The sequence below is a fragment of the Leucoraja erinacea genome, chromosome 34 (genome assembly GCF_028641065.1).
Source record: "Leucoraja erinacea ecotype New England chromosome 34, Leri_hhj_1, whole genome shotgun sequence".
In the NCBI taxonomy this organism is placed as follows: Eukaryota; Metazoa; Chordata; class Chondrichthyes; order Rajiformes; family Rajidae; genus Leucoraja; species Leucoraja erinaceus.
Genome location: NC_073410.1, coordinates 9,940,001 through 9,961,440, shown reverse-complemented (window position 1 = coordinate 9,961,440; position 21,440 = coordinate 9,940,001). Strand labels below are relative to the sequence as shown.

General features: G+C 42.7%; 1 protein-coding gene across 1 annotated transcript in view; it reads left to right on the top strand.

The window, feature by feature from the left end:
- Positions 1-21,440, top strand: part of LOC129712988 (glutamate receptor ionotropic, delta-1-like) — a 539,407-nt gene that overhangs the window by 491,474 nt on the left and 26,493 nt on the right. Inside the window, exons 12-13 of the mRNA XM_055661821.1 lie at positions 4,589-4,919; positions 10,483-10,621. Of these exons, the coding sequence (XP_055517796.1) occupies positions 4,589-4,919; positions 10,483-10,621 (470 nt within the window). The remainder of the gene's footprint in view (positions 1-4,588; positions 4,920-10,482; positions 10,622-21,440) is intronic.

Sequence of the window (21,440 nt, the reverse complement as noted above, 5' to 3'; positions counted from 1 at the left end):
CTCCCCTTCAACGGAGATCCTCTCAAAATGGAGTGGTGTTTATTTAGTAGAAATGGTAGAACAACATTAATCTCTGTCTCCATGAGTCGGAGTCATTTAGTGATGGGAAGGAGAACAGGTTATGGTTACCTGCATGGAATCATGGAAGAGTATTTCAGGATGCTTCGTGTCATTGGGTGGTGGGACTAGTTCTGCTGCAGCTTTCTCAGCGTTCTATTGCTTCTTAAGAGTTAGAAGGACAGAAGAGCTCGATGCATCACGGCTACAGTATAATTCGTCAGTTTAAAGGTGAATGTCAAAGTCAGCAGGCAACAGTTTACAGTTAAAGAAGAATGTTGAAAGGAGCTGGTTTATACCGAAGATAGACGCAAATGCTGGAGTAACTTAGCAGGTCAGGCATCATCTCTGGCAACATCTATTTAAAGAAGAGACTGGCCGTTTGCATTTTTCTCAATTTTTCATTTATTTCCACGTACTCTTTGGAAAAAGTGTTTGCAGCTTTTCTTGTTCCTCTCCCCTATACATTGCATTATTGATGACTCCAGTCACAGAAGGATGGCAGAAACCCCTGCTGATCCCTCTCTGGAAACCATCAACTGATATGGTCCAAGAATGGTCTGACTCCCATTTTAATGGAGAAACTGGGACTCGTACCTCAGACAGCAGAGATGCCACAGGCCTTTTGTCCAGAAGCCTCCGTCAACAGAGAAAATGTCCCAGAAGGAACTGCAGATGCTGGAAAAGTAGACAAGAATGCTGGAGAAACTCAGCGGGTGCGGCAGCATCTATGGAGCAAAGGAAATAGGCAACGTTTCGGGCCGAAACCCTTCTTCAGAGAATATGTCCCGTCAGAATGCCCCGTCATGGCCAAATGTTGGAGATGAGAAATTGGAATCAGTGTGACAACTGTCACTGTTCGTTCTGAAATCCATGTGCGATTAATTATCATTGAATAATTTCTCTTAATGGAGCAGGGGGAAGAATTTCATATTAACACGTTAAGCATTCATACCCCTAATGTTTGACGTTAAATTGAAGGCTGCAGCCCATTATAACATGATTTTGTTCATCAAATTACTTGAAACTAATCCGTGGCCATCCTCTAATTACCAGCTCTCTGGAGTTTCAAATGTCACACGGTTAATGAGCCAACGCAAAGAGATTTTCACAATACCATTGTGAAATATTGGAGAATGTTTCATGCAACTTAAAACGGGCTTGTGGAGTATGAATATGGTAATCAGTAACAGGCCTGGGATGTAACCAAGACAATTCTTTCTCATGATAGAGTCGCCGAGCAAATCCATGTAGGTAACACTAATTGGTGGGGGGAAAAGCCTGCATTTCGGTGCAACTTTAATGTAAAAAAAAGTTCTAAAGCATTGTGCAGGAGCATTGTCAGATACAACTTAGAAACACGTATGCAAATAGCAAGATCAACAAATATAATCTGGGTTAAAGAGGTAGTACTGCAGATAGTGTTTCAAGAGTCCAGTCAAGAGTGTTTGATTATCATATGTGGCAACATTTCAATTTTTATTTGCCAAAGCCTAACAAGGTTGTAAATGGGAAATTGGGAAATGATCTAAAAAAATAATTAGTATTTAACCGTAATACTAGGGCAACAAAAATCAAAGTAGTACTGCAACCCAAGACACGTTGCACTGCATGATGAGGAGGATTTGCTTTAGTCAGGGGCCGATGAATCTGTGGAATTCATTGCCACAGACGGCTGTGGAGGCCAAGCCAATGGATATTTTTAAAGCGGGGATTGACAGATTCTTCATTAGTAAAGGAGTCAGGGGTTATGGGGAGAAGGCAGGAGAATGGGGTTGAGAGGGAAAGATAGATCAGCCATGATTGAATGGCGGAGTAGACTTGATGGGTCGAACAGCCTATTTCTACTCCTAGATTAAATGAACATGAATTTGCATTGAAGTTCACAGTTGCTGAGGTTAGTGTTGTGGAGTGTTCAAAGCCTGATGGTTGCCGGGAAGAAGCTATTATTTAACCCTTCCCACATGTGAGAAACTACCCTTCCCCCAAGGTTCAAGTTTCTCTTTTGCTCCTGCACCTTCTTCTCAGTAGTAGGAATGAAATCAGATGGCCGGGATTCTGTGAGTCTTTGATGATATTGGTTGGGAAGAAGAGAGAGGTGATGTTGAAGGAGAGAATTAGAAGCTCACATGTTCAGTAGAATTGGGCCATTCAGCCCATCCAGTCTACTCCGCCATTCAATCATGGCTGATCTCTGCCCCCAAATCCCATTTTCCTGCCTTCTCCCCATACCTCTTGACACCCTTCTAATCAAGAATTTGTCTATCTTTGCCTTAAAAATATCCACTGATGGCCTTCACATCCCTCTGTGGCAATGAGCTCCACAGATTAACTACCCTCTGACTAAGTTCCTCCTGATCTCCTTTTCAACATAACACCCTTTAATTCTGAGGCTGTGACCTCTGGTCCCAGACTCTCCCACCAGTGGAAACATCATTTCCACATCCACTCCATGCCTTTCATTATTCTGTTGGTTTCAATGAGGTCCTCCTCAACTGTCTAAACTCCAGCGATTAGAGGCCCAGTGATGTCAAGTGCTCATCATATGCTAACCCACTCATTCCTGGGATCATTCTTAAAAGCCTCCTCTGGACCCTCTCCAAATCCAGCACACCCTTCCCCAGATATGGGGCCCAGAATTGCTCACAGTACTCCAAATGCGGCCTGAACAGCGCCTTATAGATTCTCAGCATTAATCAGCCTGGCACCTTGGCAATGGATGACATGACTGCCAATGAAGTAGCAATTATTACCAAGGATAATGCAGGACCTGGTCATTGAGTAGGAGTCAAGTCAAGAGTGTTTTATTGTCATATGTCCCAGATAGATTGATGAAATTCTTACTTGCCAATAAACCCGAATGAACCAGAAGACAAGGACTTACACAATTTAAGAGGGAGAGAAGCAGTGAGGCCAGGGAGAGAGTTAAAAACAAGGGGAAGAAATTCAGACCATTACAAAGGGCAAGTTCCTACTGCTTCCAAATTAAAAGTGGCAGAAGTATAATTGTATCAAAGTGGATTTATGCTTTCATTACAAGTGACTGCAAAACCATTATTTAATTAATAGTATCAGGCAGGTGAAATTTAATTCACAATGATAAAGCTTGAATGCTTTCCAATTACTTTATCAAAATGACTGGTTTTAGATCTCGTCAGCATTTGTTTATTTAATTACATGCTTTCTTATGTGCCAGGCAGTTTGATGTTATTTGCCTCTCCCAGTGGCACCATCATCAGCATTTATTCCAGATATTCCTTTATTCCCAGATTGATGTTGGCAGGTACGTCCTTGGCTTAAACAATTCTAGGCTTAGAGACAAGCATCACACACGCAGCGTAGGTGGGTCCATGAATGTACCAGAGTATCAATGGACATCAGTGCAAGGACATAATCCAGGAGCAGTGTCAGAGCACTCTTCAGGAGAGTTTTATTCCTTCATTTATACCAGTCACAAAACTATCCATGAGATTACTGCAGATACAAGAAACTGCAGATCCGGTTTACTAGAAAGGACACAAAAAATAAAGAGTTTCTATGTTTCTGTGACTCAAAATGCTGGAGTGACTCAATGGGTCAGACAGCATCCCTGGTGAACATTAATAGATGATGTTTCAGGTCGGGACCGTTCTTTAAACTGATTGTGATGTGCGGGGGGGAGAAAGTTAGATGGAGGAAGGGAAAGACAGAGCTTGACAGGTAACAGGTGAACACAGGCAGGGGGGAGGGGGGGGGGGGGGGGGGGGGGGGGGGGGGGGGGGGGGGGGTGGGGGGGGGGGGTTGATAGGCAGATGATTGGACACAAAGGCTAGAAATGAAATTACAGAAAGTGTGAGACAAATGGATTGAAGAACTGTGAAAGGTTGAGAGCAAAGAGGAGGGGAGAGATGGATACAAGTCCATGCAGGGCCCAGGGGAGGCGAGGGTATGGGGGGGAGAAAGGGGTGTTTTGTGGGGGAGGGGTGTTTTGTTAGAGGCTACCTAAAATAGGAGATTTGAATTTAATGAGATTATTGTGTTACAATCACTGCAAATCAAATTGTACATCAGTTTTGAAATGATATATATCTATCCACTGTGAAGGGACATAATAAAGTCTGGTGGCTGCTCATTCAGTCAGGAATATGAGCTGAAATTTCAACCATTGGGAATTTGGCTCACTATTTTTACCACAGATTATGTGCTCTAATCTGAGTGAGGTTTGAACTGCAAACTTTGGACGAGGTGAGTGAACCATGTGGAACTGTATAACATAAAGATAAAGACGTCAGCAATGATTGAATGGCGGAGTCGACTTGATGGGTCAATTTCTTGATGGGCCTAATCCTTCTCCTATCACGTATGAATTTATGAAGACATTGCAGGCTGAGCTGATTGGCAAGGTAATTGAGAAAAGGTCCTTTTCTTCAATGAGAAATTCAGACCATCAATGAACTTGAACAAACAAGCTAATTCCCGGAAATACTACTGGAAATGGGCTGCTAAAGTCCTGATATCAGGATGATAACTTTGCCTGTCTTCTTGTCCACAGAAAGCAGACATAGCAGTCTCAGCAGTAACCATCACTCCGGAGAGAGAGAGTGTTGTGGACTTCAGCAAGCGCTACATGGATTATTCAATTGGCATCCTCGTGAAGAAGCCGGAAGAAAAGATCAACATCTTCTCAGTCTTTGCCCCCTTTGACCTCGCAGTGTGGGCCTGCATTGCCGCTGCTATCCCGCTGGTGGGGGTCCTGATCTTTGTGCTCAATCGGGTGCAGTTGGTCCGAACGCAGACTCCAACGCACTCTCAGAGTCCGGCCTCCACCTTCAGCACTCTGCACACCGCCATCTGGCTGGTCTACGGAGCATTTGTTCAGCAAGGTAACTATCGAACCTCTGCTCACAGTGTTGACTGGGAAATGGTGCGTGAATGTAGTGAATCCAATGGCCCATGAGCGAACACACCAGGAACCAGTTTGTGTGCGTGGGGGAGAAGTAAGAATTGCAGAGCAAGGCAACCTGGGGGAGGGATGTCAAGAGGAAAGATGGTTGTGAATGGATGGAATTCCTCTACCTTTGAGAGCTGTAGATGCTGTTTTAGGCAGATACAGCAATGAAAGTAAGAACATTCCAGGTGTTAGAATCAGACAGTAACGGGTTGAGATGCAATCCTGATCTAATTAAATGGCCAAATGGGTGTGAGGAGCCAACTGTCTTCATCCAGTTCCATTTCCTTATGTTCCAATGCATGGGAACAAGGAGTGAAAAACATTTTTTTTAAAGGAACTGTTTGATAATTAAGCATAATGCTTTATTAATTTAACATGCATAGTACAGCTACCCAAGGCCAACTTGGAGAACACATTGAAGATTAATGGATAAGCCTGTAAATTAAACGAAGACCCTTACACCACAGGAATAATAGACAACCAGAAGTGTATTTTGTACAAAGAAGTTTGCATTAGTTCGAGAGCCAAGAGTTGTGTTCCTGGCTACACTCCATCAAGTATTCCCCAATTCCCAGTAACATCAGCAGTAAGTGGCAAGTACCAATGTTGGCACAATGCCATTGCAGTCCACTAAGTTCACATCAGGCCGGTTACCAAGTAATACAGTGTTGTCCCAAGGCATCGAACATTCTGCAGTCTGCTCTCTCAACTCCTGATTATTTTATGGAGAATGCAAGGTATGAGTTTGGGAGCTGACTGCTACTTTCAGATCCTCGCTCACACAAAACACATCTTTTATTTAAGACTTTTGGAACAATGAGAAGCAGTTTTATTTTCAGATATGTATGCAGTGCCGTGAGAATCTTAATCCCGCCTTTGAACACTGAGCTCTCCCCTGCAGCTATGGAGAAATCGGGAGCCAGGTACAAAGGCACAAAAGTGTCACAGTGCTGTTAGCAGCAGCATTAAGAAGTACCATCCAAGTGTAGTTTGTTCATGTTGACCAGTGTGGGCAGATTGGGCCAAAGGGCCTGTTTCCACCCTGTATCACTCTGTGACTCTTTGACTCAATAGAGTGTGGAAACAGGCCCTTTGGCCCAATCTGCCCACACTGGCCAACATGTTCAATCTACACTAGTCCCATCTGCCTGCGTTTGGTCCATATCCCCCCAAACTTGTCCCATCCATGTACCTGTCTAACTGTTTATATGTTGGGATAGTCCCAGCCTCAACTACCTCCTCTGGCAGCTTGTTCCATACACCCTTTGTGTGAAAAAGTTACCCCTCAGATTCCTATTAAATCTTTTCCCCTTCACCTTGAAAACTGAAGATAAACTGAGCTCATCACCTTTAACATTGACCTTTGCACTTTATTGATATTCAAAAAGAAAGATACAAAACAGCGGGTTGCTAATTGCCTAGTGTCCACATCACCTTGTCTTCTGTTGTCTGTACAACAGGTTAGTTAGGTTGACTTTATTGATTAATGTTTCGATGGGATTCTGATCTCAAATAGAGAAAACCAGATCCCCTCTGGCGAATGGTTCAATAACCAGAGGCCAGATATTGAAAATCATTGACAAAAGAACTAAAGGAGGTCAAGAAAGCATCTTCCCCCTTAAAAAGTTGAGACGCTCTCCTTGAGAAGATGGTGAAAACTGATCTATCAGTATTTTTCAAAGAGAATTGGAATTGTGACCTTTGCCACAATGCGGTGAGGAGACAGTTTTTTCTATCAGGCATCACCCAGACAACAGTGATGGTATATCTAATGCATCAATAACAAACTATTTCCATGGCTAAAAAAGCCTTTTCCATGAAACTCGTGTTATAAATGCATTTGTATAAGTATTTTTTACTTTGTAGGCTAAATTTAATTGTAGCCAGGGAGTTAATCTGTGCTCCAATGAATTCTAGGTTATTCAATTACCCAACGTTGAAAGTCTCATTGATCAGAGCAGGTGGAGGATTGAGAACTGTACAAATTCACGATCCCAAGACAGGGACAGGGAGAAGCCAACTCTAATTTACATTAATGCATCTTATTAACATAATAGAAGTCATTTTTGCACAAAGCGAATCTGCCAGACTTTGAATTGTAAAGATAAGTCAATTTTGTAATTATCCTAATTGGTAGATGTAAATTAGTGATAATGTTGCTAATGTATCTAATTTGTGTATTGTGACTGTAGCTACAGTTTTCACAGAAGGAAAGAATGATTTCTTTAAATTATTCAGAAAACTTAAATCTGTATCTAATTTCCAATGTGTAATCTCTCAATTTCATGATAGTTCTGCAGTATCCACAAAATGGAATTTCCTTTGAATTAAATAAAGTTTAATAGAATAAATACCGGTGTATAGCTGGGCTGCCATTCTGTACTCTATGCACTACTAGTGGGTGATTTTTGTATATGTCGCTGGTACACTATACTGGCACACACTGCTGGAGTATGATTCGGTGTACAATGTTGGTGCACACACGCTGCTCATATACTATCATGGTAACTCTTTGGTTTAGTTTAGTTTTGTTTTAGTTCAGAAATAAAGTGAGGAAACAGGCCCTTCGGCCCACCGATTTCGCACTGACCACCAATCCCCGCACACTAATACTATCTTGCCTACTAGGGACAATTTACACTTTTATCGAAGACGATTAGCCTACAAACCTGTACGTCTTTGGAGTGTGGGAGGAAACCGGACTACCCAGAGAAAACCCACGCAGATCACAGGAGAAAGTACAAACTGCGTACAGACAGTACCCATAGTCAGGATCAAACCCGGGTCCCTGGTGCTGTAAGGCAACAACCCAAGCGCTGCACCACCGTTGTTGTGTGACTCTGATACACCCTATTGGTATTAGTACACTGCTGGCTCACAACTGCTTCACACTCCTAGTGAACATTGTTGTCACAATAATCTGGTTCATAATACAGGTGGACAATAATATGTAGGAAGGTACTGCAAATGCTGGTTTAAACCGAAGATAGACACAAAACGTTGGAGTAACTCAGTGGGTTGGACAGCATATCTGGAGAAAAGGAATAGGTGATGTTTCAGGGTGAGACCCTTCTTCAGTCTGAGAGACAGGGGAGAGGTAGACCAAGAGATAAGGAAGTTTAAGGTGTGAAAACGAGATATCAAAGGGGATGTCGATCAAGGAAAATGTAGAATAGATTATTGTTAGCTAGGAGAAGGTGACAATGAAGCAAACAGAGATAACATTTAATCAGGGGGACAGTCAGGCTGGTGGGAGAACTAGGAAAGAGGAGGAATGGAGAGAGAGGGAAAGCGGAATGGGGATAGAAGTCAATGTTCACACTGCTGGGGTGTAAGCTGCCCAAGCGAAATATGAGGTGCTGTTCCTCCAGTTTGCACTGGGCCTCACTCTGACAGTAGAGGAGGCCCAGGGCAGAAAGGTCAGTGTGGGAATGGGAGGGGGAGTTAAAGTGTTTAGCAATCAGGAGATTTAGGTTTAGGCGGACTGAGTGGAGGTGTTCAGAAACGATCGCCAAGTGCACAATACTAGTACGCATCAATTATGTTTGCTGATGCCACTAATGGACTGCAAAGTATGAATTTTCATTTCTTTCCCACTGAACAGTAGTATCTCATAGATCATTTTAGTTAAATATTTAATGAAAGTTACTAATCAGCACAACTCCTTCACAAGAACAATCTTGGGAAGAAAGGTCATTTTCAATAACTATAGAACGTGCTTAAAAAGTTGAAGGCAGAGAGCAAGGCACTTAAAAGAATCAGATATTCTGATCAGGAAGTAGAGATAAAATAAATGTATAAATCCTTCATTAAATCTATATTATTCCCCAATGTTACTTAGCTGATTAATGTAAATAACATGGGAGAAATAATGATAGATAGATAGCCTTTTATTGTCATTCAGACCGAAGTCTGAACGAAATTGCAGCAGTCATACATATAATACCATACAATGAAACAACAATAAACACATATTAACATCCACCACAGTGAGTCCACCCAGCATCTCCTCACTGTGATGGAGGCAAAAGTCTTTGGTCTGCAGTCTCTTCCCTCCTCTTCTCCCTCTGCGCTGGGGCGATAAACTAATGATAAGGATCAGGCCTCCGCTGCGGCGTATGTGGAGGCCTCAAATAGGCCCCGACCATGGGTGAACATAGAGGAAGAGGACTAGACTTTATACACCCTTCCCTCACAATACAAACCAGTGATTCTGCTGTGGGGGGACTTCATGTTAAATTCTATAGTGTGTTGTGTTTTTCTTTTTATTTGTATGGCTGTATGGTAACCCAAATTCTTCTATGTACAGCGCTTTGGTTCAACGTGAGATGATTTTGAAAGTGCTATATAAATAAAAATTGATTGATTGATTGATTGATTGATTGATTGATTGATTGATATGATTGATTGATTGATTGATTGATTGATTGATTGATTGATTGATAAGAGAAATGTTCAGATAAATGAAACCCGTGAGGCAAATAATGTAAAAATTAATGGATTAAAAGCTGGTCTGCAATGAGGTAGATTGGAAGATGGAGACCTCACCCTAATTTAGAGGAAGACTATTCAGTAGTCTGACAACAGTGGGGACAATAGACCAGCTTGACTGAAATGGACTGGCAACAAAATGCTAGAATCCAATGTAAAGGATGTGGTAACAGGACATTTATCAAATCGTAGTAGGATTATTAAGAAGCAAGGTGACTTTTGTTTAATTAAATCACATTTGCCAAATACTGTTATAATAAAGCTTTATGAGGATGGTGTTAACTGGGTGGATAATGGGAAGCCGAAGATGTTGTAAATCTGAATATTAGAAAAGGCAGAGAGAAGATATTTCACAAATGTTTGTCACATACAATAAAGACTCATGGAATTGCAGAAATACATTATAAATAAATAAATAGAGGATTAGTTAAAAGACTAACTCGGGGAGTGGGAATAAAAAGGTATTTTTCTGAGATGCATGCTATTTTTCCAGAAGAGTGACAGAGACTGGCACCAGTGAACTAATGAGGAGGGTGTGAAGCCTCTCTCAAGATTAGCCCGCATTAGGTAAAAAGTGAGCTGTGACATTTAGATCAGGTAGTGCGCTGTGAAGAAAATATAATGTGGTAAAGGCAGTTGGAGAAAATATCAAGTGATGAAGGCAGTGTGGGTAAGATTGGCAGATAGAATGTAATATGTGGAATATATAGGACAGCAATACGAGTTGAGATGAGGAGAAATATCTTGACCCAGAGGTTTTGAATCTTTGGAATGTTTGGTCCCAGGTTGGGGGCTGGTCCATCAGTGATGATATTGGAGGCTGGGATTGATAGGTTTTGGGCAGGTGATTGAGTCATGTAATGGGGTGATTGAACAGTAAATAACAGGATCAGTTCTGGTCTTATCGAGTGACAGGGCAGGCTCGGCCAACCACACAGCCTGCTCTATATGCTTTTTGACATGTTCTTACCATCTCAACACATCAATGAATGTTCTGCTTGCAGGTGGAGACTCACCCATGAACTCGTTTGCCATGCGGATTGTGATGGGCAGCTGGTGGCTCTTCACTCTCATCGTGTGCTCCTCCTACACTGCCAACCTGGCTGCGTTTCTGACCGTGTCCAGAATGGATAACTCCATCCAGTAAGTGATACCAGCGGAGGCTTCAGGACAGTTGGACAAGCTATTGGGATGTTTCCATTTTAAGGAATGCTTTGCTTAATCTCTCTCAGTAGAAGCTGTGCTCGCACTTTGTCTCGTGTAATGCTCCTTGATTAATCTGACTCATCAGGAGGAAGATTATTGCAGTCTCAAGTTTAACATTTGCAGCATCTGCCTTGTCATTTACAAATCATCATCGATCACCATCTCCAACGCATGATTAATGCCCAGGTCGTAGCTTCGGCTGCGTTCCTGTCTCTCTGCAACACCTTTAATCAAAACTACTTTCTCATTCAAATATGCAACAACTTTGCCCTGAGAAAGATATTGAACAAATTAGCGGCATGTGTAAGATTTGAAAATATCAAGTAACATTGTTTCCTTTCTCATATTTATAGGTTAGACACTTAGAAACTTAGCCTCTCAGAGATACCAGGAATCTCGAGTAGTTTGAGTCAGTTTAGTTTAGTTTGAAGAATACAGTGCGGAAACATTGTAAGTCCGCACCGACCAGCAGTCCCCGCACACTTACATGAGCCTCCACACACTAGGGACAATTTACACTTATACCAAGCCAATTAACCTACAAACCTGTATGTCTTTGGAGTGTGGGTGGAAACCGGAGATCCTGGTGAAAACCCACGCAGGTCGCAGGGAGAATGTACAGACTCAGTACGGATAGCACCCGTAGTCGGTATCGAACCCGGGTCTCTGGCGCTGTAAGACAGCAACTCTGCCGCTGCGCCACCGTTGGTTAGAATTATTTTCCAATATAGGGCTATGGTGGGGACATTATCTCAGAGAACCTTTTCAGTGAATTCAAATCTGGTTTCAGATTAAATTTATCATGGTTAAATTTACCTTTGTCAGAATTGAATGCACAGTTCCCTGATTTACTGGCATGTCAGGGCGATGTCTGTTCTGGTCGGCTGTTGGAGTGTGATATATTGTGCCTCAGGGAATGCTCCAGGCTGAGTCTTGCTCACTCAAATAATCCTTCTAAATTCCAGGCACTGTGACATTCAAAGGATGGGGAGAGCACTTTACAGCAAGGAGATAACCTCTAGTTTTGTGATAAACCACCCATCTGTGGAATATTACATCCTGGGTCTTTTGCGACTGTTAAATAATTCATACGCTTCTACCTTTAATGGAAACCGCTGAGTAGTGTTTTGCCGTAACTCAACTTGTCACTGGTTAATAAGAAGGTAAGAAGTAGGAGGAGGAGTAGTCTCTCGCAGGCTGCTGGAGCTTGGAGATTCAATAAAATTCAATAAACTGCCCTCAGCTCCATTTTCCTGCCTTGTCTCCCGAGACCAGTCTGAAGAAGGGTCTCGACCTGAAACGTCACCCATTCCTTCTCTCCCGAGATGCTGCCTGTCCCGCTGAGTTACTCCAGCATTTTGTGTCTAATTGTGGATGATCAGCCATGGTCACATTGAATGGCGGTGCTGGCTTGAAGGGCCAAGACGCCTATTGTCTGTTGTCTATTGTCTCCCATGACCCTTGATTTCTCTTCCTACAATTAATTTTATCTCAACCTGGAACATACTAGTTCCATGTTCAGTACTCAAGATGCATTCTCATGAACAGCAGCTCATAAGTTATAAAAGCAGAATTAGGTCATTCAGCCCATTAAGTCTCCCCCACCATTCAATCATGGCTGATCTATCTTTCCCTCTCAACCCCATTCTCCTGCATCCCCCCCTCCCCCCAATAGTCCCTGACAGTCATATGGAACTGATCAGATTCATGAGATTTTTAACCTTGAGACCGATTAGTTCGCTGAGCAATATTCCCCTTGGTATTAAGATTGTATTGAGTTCCACTCTCTCTTTTGCCCTCTATTTCCTACACTTGTGGCATACTTTTAATTTGTTCACAGGTGCAACATGTTAGTTTAACATCTCTGACATTTCCTTCCCCCGCTGTTACTAATTCCCAGATCAGCTTCCAAAAGAACAGTGTTTACTTTTGCTACTTCATTCCTTGTACAAAGCTCATACTGTTTTCATATTGCTTGCCAGTTCCCTCCCATATTATATTTTCACCCCTTCATCAGTTTTCTTTTAATTAGCATCTGTTGGTGTGGAAATTTCCCCTCCATACTCAAAGCTCTACTATTCTTTGTGATGAAATCTCTCCTTTAACTTCTTACAATTTAAGTTTTTCAATCTGTGTCATATTATGATCACTTTTGCCCAGACGACTGGTTACTGGAAATGTATTAATTGCACAACCTATGTGAAGATTAAAGTCACCCATGCATTGCACCTTTGTAACAACCCGCACCTTTTAACTATCTCCGTCTCTTCCATTCTTCTTCCCGTCCCTCACCCCCCCCCCCCCCCCTCCACCACCCACACATCAGTCTGAAGAAGTGTCTCGACCCGAAACGTCACCTATTCCTTCGCTCCATAGATGTTGCTTCACCCACTGAGTTTCTCCAGCATTTTTGTCTGCCTTCCACCTTTTGAATGATACTTTGCCCAAAGGCATTGCCATGATAGGGATCCGAAAACTACTTCCATTGATTCCTTTGACATTGTTTCTTATCTCTGTCCAAACTAATTCTATTTCCAGACTTTCCCACATCTCACCATAATCCTTTTCTAACAGAGGTAGCCCTCCTGGTCACCTTGCAACCCTGCCTTTGTAATAGCTGTGATGTTACAACCATCTATCACTATTTGTGCTACTAATTTACTTATTATGTTGGAATGCTTCAAGCATTCAGATACAAAGTTTTAAGAAGCCTCTAATTTTGATTTTACACCATTGAAACTCCTTTGACCCTGGTCACTACCACATTCTTATTCCTTTACTATAGCCTGAAGAACTGCCATTCATTTAACCATAGTGCTACTCAGTTCTGAAATGTTATCCTTTCTCTTTAATACCCTAAATTTCTCTTTACCTAAACCCTTACATCCACTATTTAGTTTAAAGCCCTGCCTTCATTCTAGTTATTCGATGCACTGAGACACTGGTCCCAGACCATTTAAAGTAAAGCATTTCTGAATGGCTCTAATGTCAAAGTGTCAAGTGGCATTGATTTATTTGGGTTAGTGTTGGCATTTTGCCTGTTGGATTATTGAGCTGAGGGAAGCATAATTGGCCCAGGGCCAGATTTTAATTTAAGTGCTGTTTAAATTCATTTAGTAAGAGTGTTTTGCATAGGTCCAATATATTGCCGTAATATCAAACTTCAACTTGAAATGCAAGTTGTTGCTGGAATGTGATATTCAGACAGATTTTGGGTTCTAATACATGAATTAGTAAAAGTTAGCCTGCAGCCACTGCCACCAATTAGCAAACCAAATGGTGCATTTCCCTTTGGTTATTAAATTAAGGAAGTCTTGCTATAATTATAAAGGAGCTCTTTGTGACTGTACCTTAAGCTGATGCCATGTAGGGACATGTTTATTTGCCCAAGGAAGGTTTGTCTTCTAGGGAATGTAACAAAGGTTTCATAGGATGCACTGCTGGGGTGAAAGGGCTACTGTGTGGATATTTGAGTAGAGTGGGCCTATATTCTTTGGAATTTTGAAGAACGAGAGGCAATAGATTGGAGCTATATAAAATACTCAGAGGATTTGGGAATGCTTCTTGAAGTGAAGCTTAGATACTGTTCGATGGACACAAAATGCTGGAGTAATTCAGCAGGCCAGAAGGCACCTCTGGAGAGAAGGAATGGGTGATGTCTGAAGAGGGTCTCGACCTGAAACATCACCCATTCCTTCTCTCCAGAGATGCTGCCTGGCCCGCTGAGTTACTTCAGCATTTTGAACTAAATTGAATACATTTTATTAGCCAAGTATGAAAACATACAAGGAATTTGCTTTGGTGCTTTGCTCACAAGTAACAACACGATATACACTAAACAATTAAGAATAAAGCATCATAATTTAAACATAGGAAGAATGAAATAAAATACCAGAGCAAAAAGGGGCTACAGACTTTTGGTTGTTGAGTAGAGCTACTGCTCGTGGTAAAAAACTGTTTTTATGTCTGGCTGTGGCGGTTTTGACGTCCGGAGTCGCCTTCCAGAGGGAAGTGCTTCAAAGCGTTTGTGGCCAGGGTGAGAGGGGTCAGAGATGGTCTTACCCACTCGCTTCCTGGCCCTTGCAGTGTACAGATTCATCAATGGAGGGAAGGTTGCAGCCAATAACCTTCTCAGCTGATCGAACAATGCACTGCAGTCTCCGGATGTCATGCTTGGTGACTGAGCCAAACCAGACCATGATGGAGAAGGTGAGGTCAGACTCTATGATGGCAGTATAAAACTGGACTATCATTGCCTGTGGCAGATTGTGTTACCCGGAAGTTAATGTGTGGTCAGACACCAATTCAGACAAAGATCCATCTCAACTCTTCACAGGTGTTTTCTGTGTCATAAATGTACTGAGTTTAATTCATTATGAGTGCGGGTAAATGAACACAAGGAAGTGGTTGACTAAAGATGACGTGGACATTGGGATAGTCAAGTCAACCATCTCCATGGTTGTGATGGCATTGTCAACAAACAATCTGCTGAAGCAACTCAGCGAATGAGGCAGCAAGTGTGGAGGGAACAGGCCAATTGACTGACGTTTTAGGTTGAGACCCTTCCTCTGTACTGAAAGAGTGGAGGGGAGAACAACGGATCAAAGAGGAGGAGGGAAAGGTGGGGCAAGTGTTGGCACGAGATGGGTATCCAGGAGGAGAGGGATGGGTTGGTGAAGAGAGTCAGGTGGGGATAACAGCAGAGGCTGGGCCGATGTTTGGTGGAAGTAACTAGGGGCTGAGGATGATAGAGTGTGATGGGCAAGGAAGGAGGGATGTGAGACAAAAGAAGGGGGGAGAGAAGTACAATGAGAGGGGAATGTGAAGGGAAGGAGGGGGGTGGGGGATAAAGATCAACTGCCTTTGATTCAGCCAGTCCGAAGAAGAGTCCCAGCCCAAAACATCTCTGTCCATTTCCTTCCATAGATGCTACCTGCCAAAACAAAGATGTGTTCATAAGATCATAATATCATTAGTGATAGGAGCAGAATTAGGTCATTTGGCCCATCACGTCTACTCCGCCATTTAATCATGGCTGATCTATCCCTCCCTCCTAATCCCATTCTCTTGCCTTCTCTCCATAACCTAATCAATATCTATCATCTCTTCTTTAAAAATATCCACTGACTTGGCCTTCTCTGCCTTCTGTAGAAAGAATTCTGCAGATTCACCACCCTCTGGCTAAAGATATTTCTCCTCATCTCCTTCCTCAACGAATGTCCTTTAATTCTGAAACTATGACCTCTAGTCCTTGACTCCCCCACTAGTGGAAACACCCTCCCCACATCCACTCTATCCAAGCCTTTCACTATTCTGTACATTTCAACGTTCCTCCAGCAGTTCGTATTTTGCTCAAGTTTCCGGCACCCGCAGCGTCTTGTTGCTGCCCTACATTTCCCTAAGGTTTCTCTCTTTCAATTACTTCTGAAGCCTGTTCATCCCATGTGTCCAGTAACAGCAAGTGAGGGAGTTAGTGTTGAGAATTCACTGCTGGAGCCTGAGACCGTTTAAAAGAAGAAGAAAGATATTCTTTAAAAATTACAGTTCTAGACGCATTGAGTGTTTACTTGTATCATCAAGTCATTTCTTGGAATTCCCTCATCTCATCTCCCTTCCCTGCCTCGTGGGTTGCAAGCCTGCTGTGAATTAGTGTTTAAGGACGTGCAGTCCTAGCTTTTTGTGAAAGGCAAGTCACTTGGGGTTTTAGTTTTGCAAACATTGCTTGTTGACACTGCCTTTATTACTAAGGCATTATATTTTATTCCTTTTCCTTCTGTTGTGCACACCCAATGCACATCGCAGCTCTGGCATATACTGCTGCTTTCAGTCTAATGATATTCCCTCCTCGCTGGTACAGCATTAGTTATTCCGCTCTCCAGAATCGGAATCTCAGTGATGTCCCCATCTATCGCCTTGTGCAAGCATGGCTGAATCCGCCCCATGCTCTGAATTTCTAACTGCCAGAGGGATTTAATTTGCTTTCAGAATGAAATGTACATACTTCTGACCTCCCCAGGACACTGAGAGGATTGAACCATTAGACTATAAACACTAAAAAGAGCGAAGCTGAGCCCTGCGGTACCGTATGGAACAACATCAGGACTTGTCAAACTCACTGGGCTGATGAGAGTCTAGAGCTAGAGTTAGAATTTATTTTCCATGTCATTAAGATTTCAATTGCCCCATTTCTTTTAAATTTGCGCACATTGTTATGCCCTCAGAATGAGAGAGTTAAATTTATGAACTCACCGCGGTCCAGGGCTTTCCTGACCTGTATTAAGAATAAGGGGTATTACATTTAGGAATGAGATGAGGAAAAACTTTTTCACCCAGCAAGTGTGTAGGAATCTGTAGAATTCCAGTGGAGGCTAATTCACTGGATGTTTTCAAGAGAGTGTTAGATATGGCTCTTAGGGCTAATGGAATCAAGGGATATAGGGAGAAAGCAAGAACGGGGTACTGATTTTGGATAATCAGCCATGATAATATTGAATGGAGGCGCTGGCTCGAAGGGACAAATGGCCTACTCCTACACTGATTTTCTATGTTTCTATGATTCTATTATTTGTGGAAACAATGAACTGTAGGTGGAGGAGAACTTCTTCAAAGTGGATGTTCCAAAGTGGAAGAGTCCCGACTTGGAACATCACCTACCCCTGTTCTCCAGAGATGCTGCCTGACCCATTGAGTTACTCCAGCACTTTGTGTCTTTTTCTATATTATTTTTGCTTAGCAAAGAGGAAGGCAGCTCCGGTTATCTCATTCCAAACAAAGACAATTTAAGATAGACACAAAGTGATGGAGTAAAGGTGCTGTCCCACTGCGGCAACCTAATTGGTGAGTTTAGAAGAGTTTGCCCTCAACTCATACTTGCAGCATAGTCGTCACGAGGTCCTAGGAGGTCTTTGTAACTCTCCTTCATGCTCGAGAGTAGCCCCGGGTACTCGGGGCCTCAGCTAGGTCGCGGCGTGTTTTTTAACATTGCTGAAAAATGCCCGTGAGTAAAAAAATAGTCAAAGTAGGTCTTAGTAGGTTGGCATGTTAGTCGTAGGTAATCGAGAGTAGTTGAAGGCAGTCGTAGATAGTCTTCATCATAGTAGTCGAAGGAGGTCTTCCTCATAGTTGAAGGAGGTCTTCAACATGACACTTTTTCAAACTCTCCTAAACTCTTCTAAACTCGCCAATTAGGTTGCCGCATGAGGACAGCCCCTTAACTCAGTGTGTCAGGCAACATCACTGGAGAAAAAGGATAGGTGACGTTTTGTGTCGGGACCCTTCTGCAGACTTTGAAATTTATTTTGTCCAAGCAACCACTGAGAATAATAAGCTGCAATTGCACAATGTTTTTAGCATCACATAATAATTCCAGAGGGCTCCACAGGAACGGACGTCGGATAATTTCAAGCTTGGTCAAAGAGGTATATTTTAGAGCGTGCCTTAACGAAGGGGACAGGGCAGAGCATTAAAAGGGTTTGCAGAAGGATATCCGGAGCTCTTGAGGCCTGGAGTTCTAGAATTCTTTCTGAGGTGAAGCTGGTTTTGAGACAGAAAATTAGGGCAGACAGGGATGACAGAGATCTTGGATGATTCTAGAGATGGAAGATGCTACAGAGATGGGAAAGGTTGAGTTGACTGTGGAATTGAAAAAGACAAGATGCGTAGGAAGAAACTGCAGATGCTGGTTCTGAAGAATGGTCTCGACCCGAAACGCCACCTATTCCTTCTCTCCAGAGATGCTGTCTGAACCCGCTGAATTACTCCAGCTTTACTCCAGTCTATCTGGGGAATTGGAAAAATGTGCCACCAAATCAAAAAGCTAACTGAATGAAAATGTCTGGAGACATTCGATGTGTTATGAATAATGCAAACTATTATCATTGCCCAGTGACTTTGCGGCTTTACATTAGGATTTCTGTCTCAGCAGGACACCAACTGGATTGGTCAATAGTCTTGTCTTACCATCATCCAATTTCACTCACCATTGATTAGCAGAGTAGATCTGCCCATTCATCTATTCCCCTGGAAGTTGAAACATGTTCAGATTAAGGTATCTCCAAGCTGCTGTTTAATTTAAATCTCTCGAGCGGAGGCGTGTGGCTGAAGACATCAACCATTCCCCCAAAGGTAGGAGAAGCCCAGGCCATTAGCATTCTCTCCACACACAGTCAGTTTCAATCCATCATCAGTAAATGCTTAGAAAAAATAAATCTGATATTATTCTACAATGTAGAAACAGGCCCTTAGGCCCACTGAGTCCGCACCAACCAGCGATCCCCACACACTAACATTATCCTACACACACTAAGGACAACTTACATTTATACCAAGCCAGTTAAGCCAACAAACCTGTACATCTTTGGAGTGTGGGAGGAAACCAAAGCACCCGGAGAAAACCCACAAGGTCACAGGGAGAATGTACAAACTCTGTACAGACAGCACTTGCAGTCAGCATTAAACCCAGGTCTCTGGCGCTGTGAGGCAGCAACTCTACCACTGCACCAACGATGTTGGCGTGAAATCTTGATCTGTCCCATTTTGAGGAATATCTCTAGACTGCATGGTCAATAATAATAATAATAATAATAAAGTTTATTTATGGGCACCTTTCAAGAGTCTCAAGGACACCTTACAAAAATTTAGCAGGTAGAGGAAAAACATGTAAGGGGAATGAAATAAATTGTACAGACATGACTAGTACACAAAGTAAATACAGAATTCAATACAAAACACGGTATGAGGCAATTAATGCACAGATGAAAAGGGATGGCACGTGGGGCTAAGGATAGGCAGAGGTGAAGAGATGGGTCTTGAGGCGGGACTGGAAGATGGTGAGGGACACGGAATTGCGGATCAGTTGGGGGAGGGAGTTCCAGAGCCTGGGAGCTGCCCTGGAGAAGGCTTTGTCCCCAAAACTGCGGAGGTTGGACTTGTGGATGGAGAGGAGACCAGCTGATGTGGACCTGAGGGACCGTGAGGGTTGGTAGGGGGAGAGGAGGTCAGTGAGATATGGGGGGGCTAGATGGTGGAGGGCTTTGTTGGTGAGGATCAGGATTTTGTAGGTGATGCGGTGGGAGATGGGAAGCCAGTGAAGTTGTTTGAGGACTGGAGTGATGTGATGCCAGGATTTGGTATGGGTGATGAGCCGGGCAGCTGCATTCTGGGAGGAGATGAAGGCATTGATGAGTATTTCAGCAGCGGGCGGTGTGAGAGAGGGTCTGAGTTTGGCAATGTTGCGGAGATGAAAGAAGGAGGTTTTAATGACATGGCGGATGTGAGGCTCAAGGGAGAGGGTGGAATCAAAGATCACGCCAAGGTTGCGGGCCTGGGGAGATGGGGAGACAGTGGTGCCGTCGATGGTGAGAGTGGGGTTATTGATTTTGCTGAGTGTGGCTTTGGAGCCTATGAGTAGGAATTCTGTCTTATCGCTGTTGAGTTTGAGGAAATTATGTTGCATCCAGGTTTTTATAGCTGACAAACAGGAGTTGATATGGGAGAGGGGGGGTTGTGGGGGGATTTGGTGCCAAGGTAGATCTGGGTGTCATCAGCGTAACAGGTCAATGATAGAGATGCTTTGGTGTTAATATTTCCCATTGATCATGCAGTTTGCAAGGATTGTCAGCACATCCTTTCTGTAAGTGCTGATCAATGAGTCTATATAAATCCTGAATCGATAAATAGGTCAGGAAATGACCTTGGATATGACAGGATCGTTTGAGCTGAAAGAAGGTATCAGTGATCACACATTCACCAAATAGAACATAGGCTGCCCAGAAAACAATGCCAGTCAACCATTAGTGCTTCAGGCAGAGACTGTGTGTGTGTGCATTCAAAATTAGATTGGGGGAAGATGAAGACAAATGAGAACTAGGGCTGTGGCAAACGGGTTTGCATATGTGAAGTGAGCTGTATATTCATGTGTAGATTAAACACTGACATTCTATAATTTTGTATATCTTTTATTTTTGGTGCCCTTATCTATTATGTGAATTGGAAGCTGAGAAATCATTACGTGTCTTTGTGTGAATTTGGCTATAGAAACCTACTAGTTCAAATGAAAATGATTCTGCAGCATAATGAATGATTTTATTATACTCATTCTTTGCGGTTGCAATTAACAGGGGTAAAGCTTGGCTGGATAGATAACTCAACACGAGATGCTCAACATTCATCTTGGCAGATCTAAGCCAGTGGCATCATTCATTCCAAACGTGGATGTTTAAATAATGCAGATAAATAAATTTGCTTAGAATGAAATCCAGATTCACATTAGAGATACAAGGAACTGCAGTTGGTGGAATTTTGAGCAAAGTTCAAAGTGCTGGAGGAACTCAACAGGTTAGGCAGCATATGTCTGCGGAACGTTTTTCCTTCCATTATTTATTATGTAAAAGAATATGTGTGTTATGATTGTGTTTATAATTTGTTTGGTTGTTTTGTTGTTTGTCTTTTGCACAAAAGTCCGCGAGCATTGCCACTTTCATTTCACACTGCACATCTCGTATGTGTATGTGACAAATAAACTTGATTTGACTTGATATGTGGAGGGAATGGTCACGTGTCTATTCCCTTCACAGGATGCTGCCTGGCCTGTTGAGCACCTCAAGCACATTTTGTGTTTTACTCAGTATCAGATTAGTTTATTGTCATTTCATTGTGCATGAAATTTCTTGTTCCTGATGGACTGGAAGGAAGGAAGTGATGAATCGGTGAAGAACTTGGCCGTGTTCACCACTCTCTGCAGGTTCAGGCAGTCACG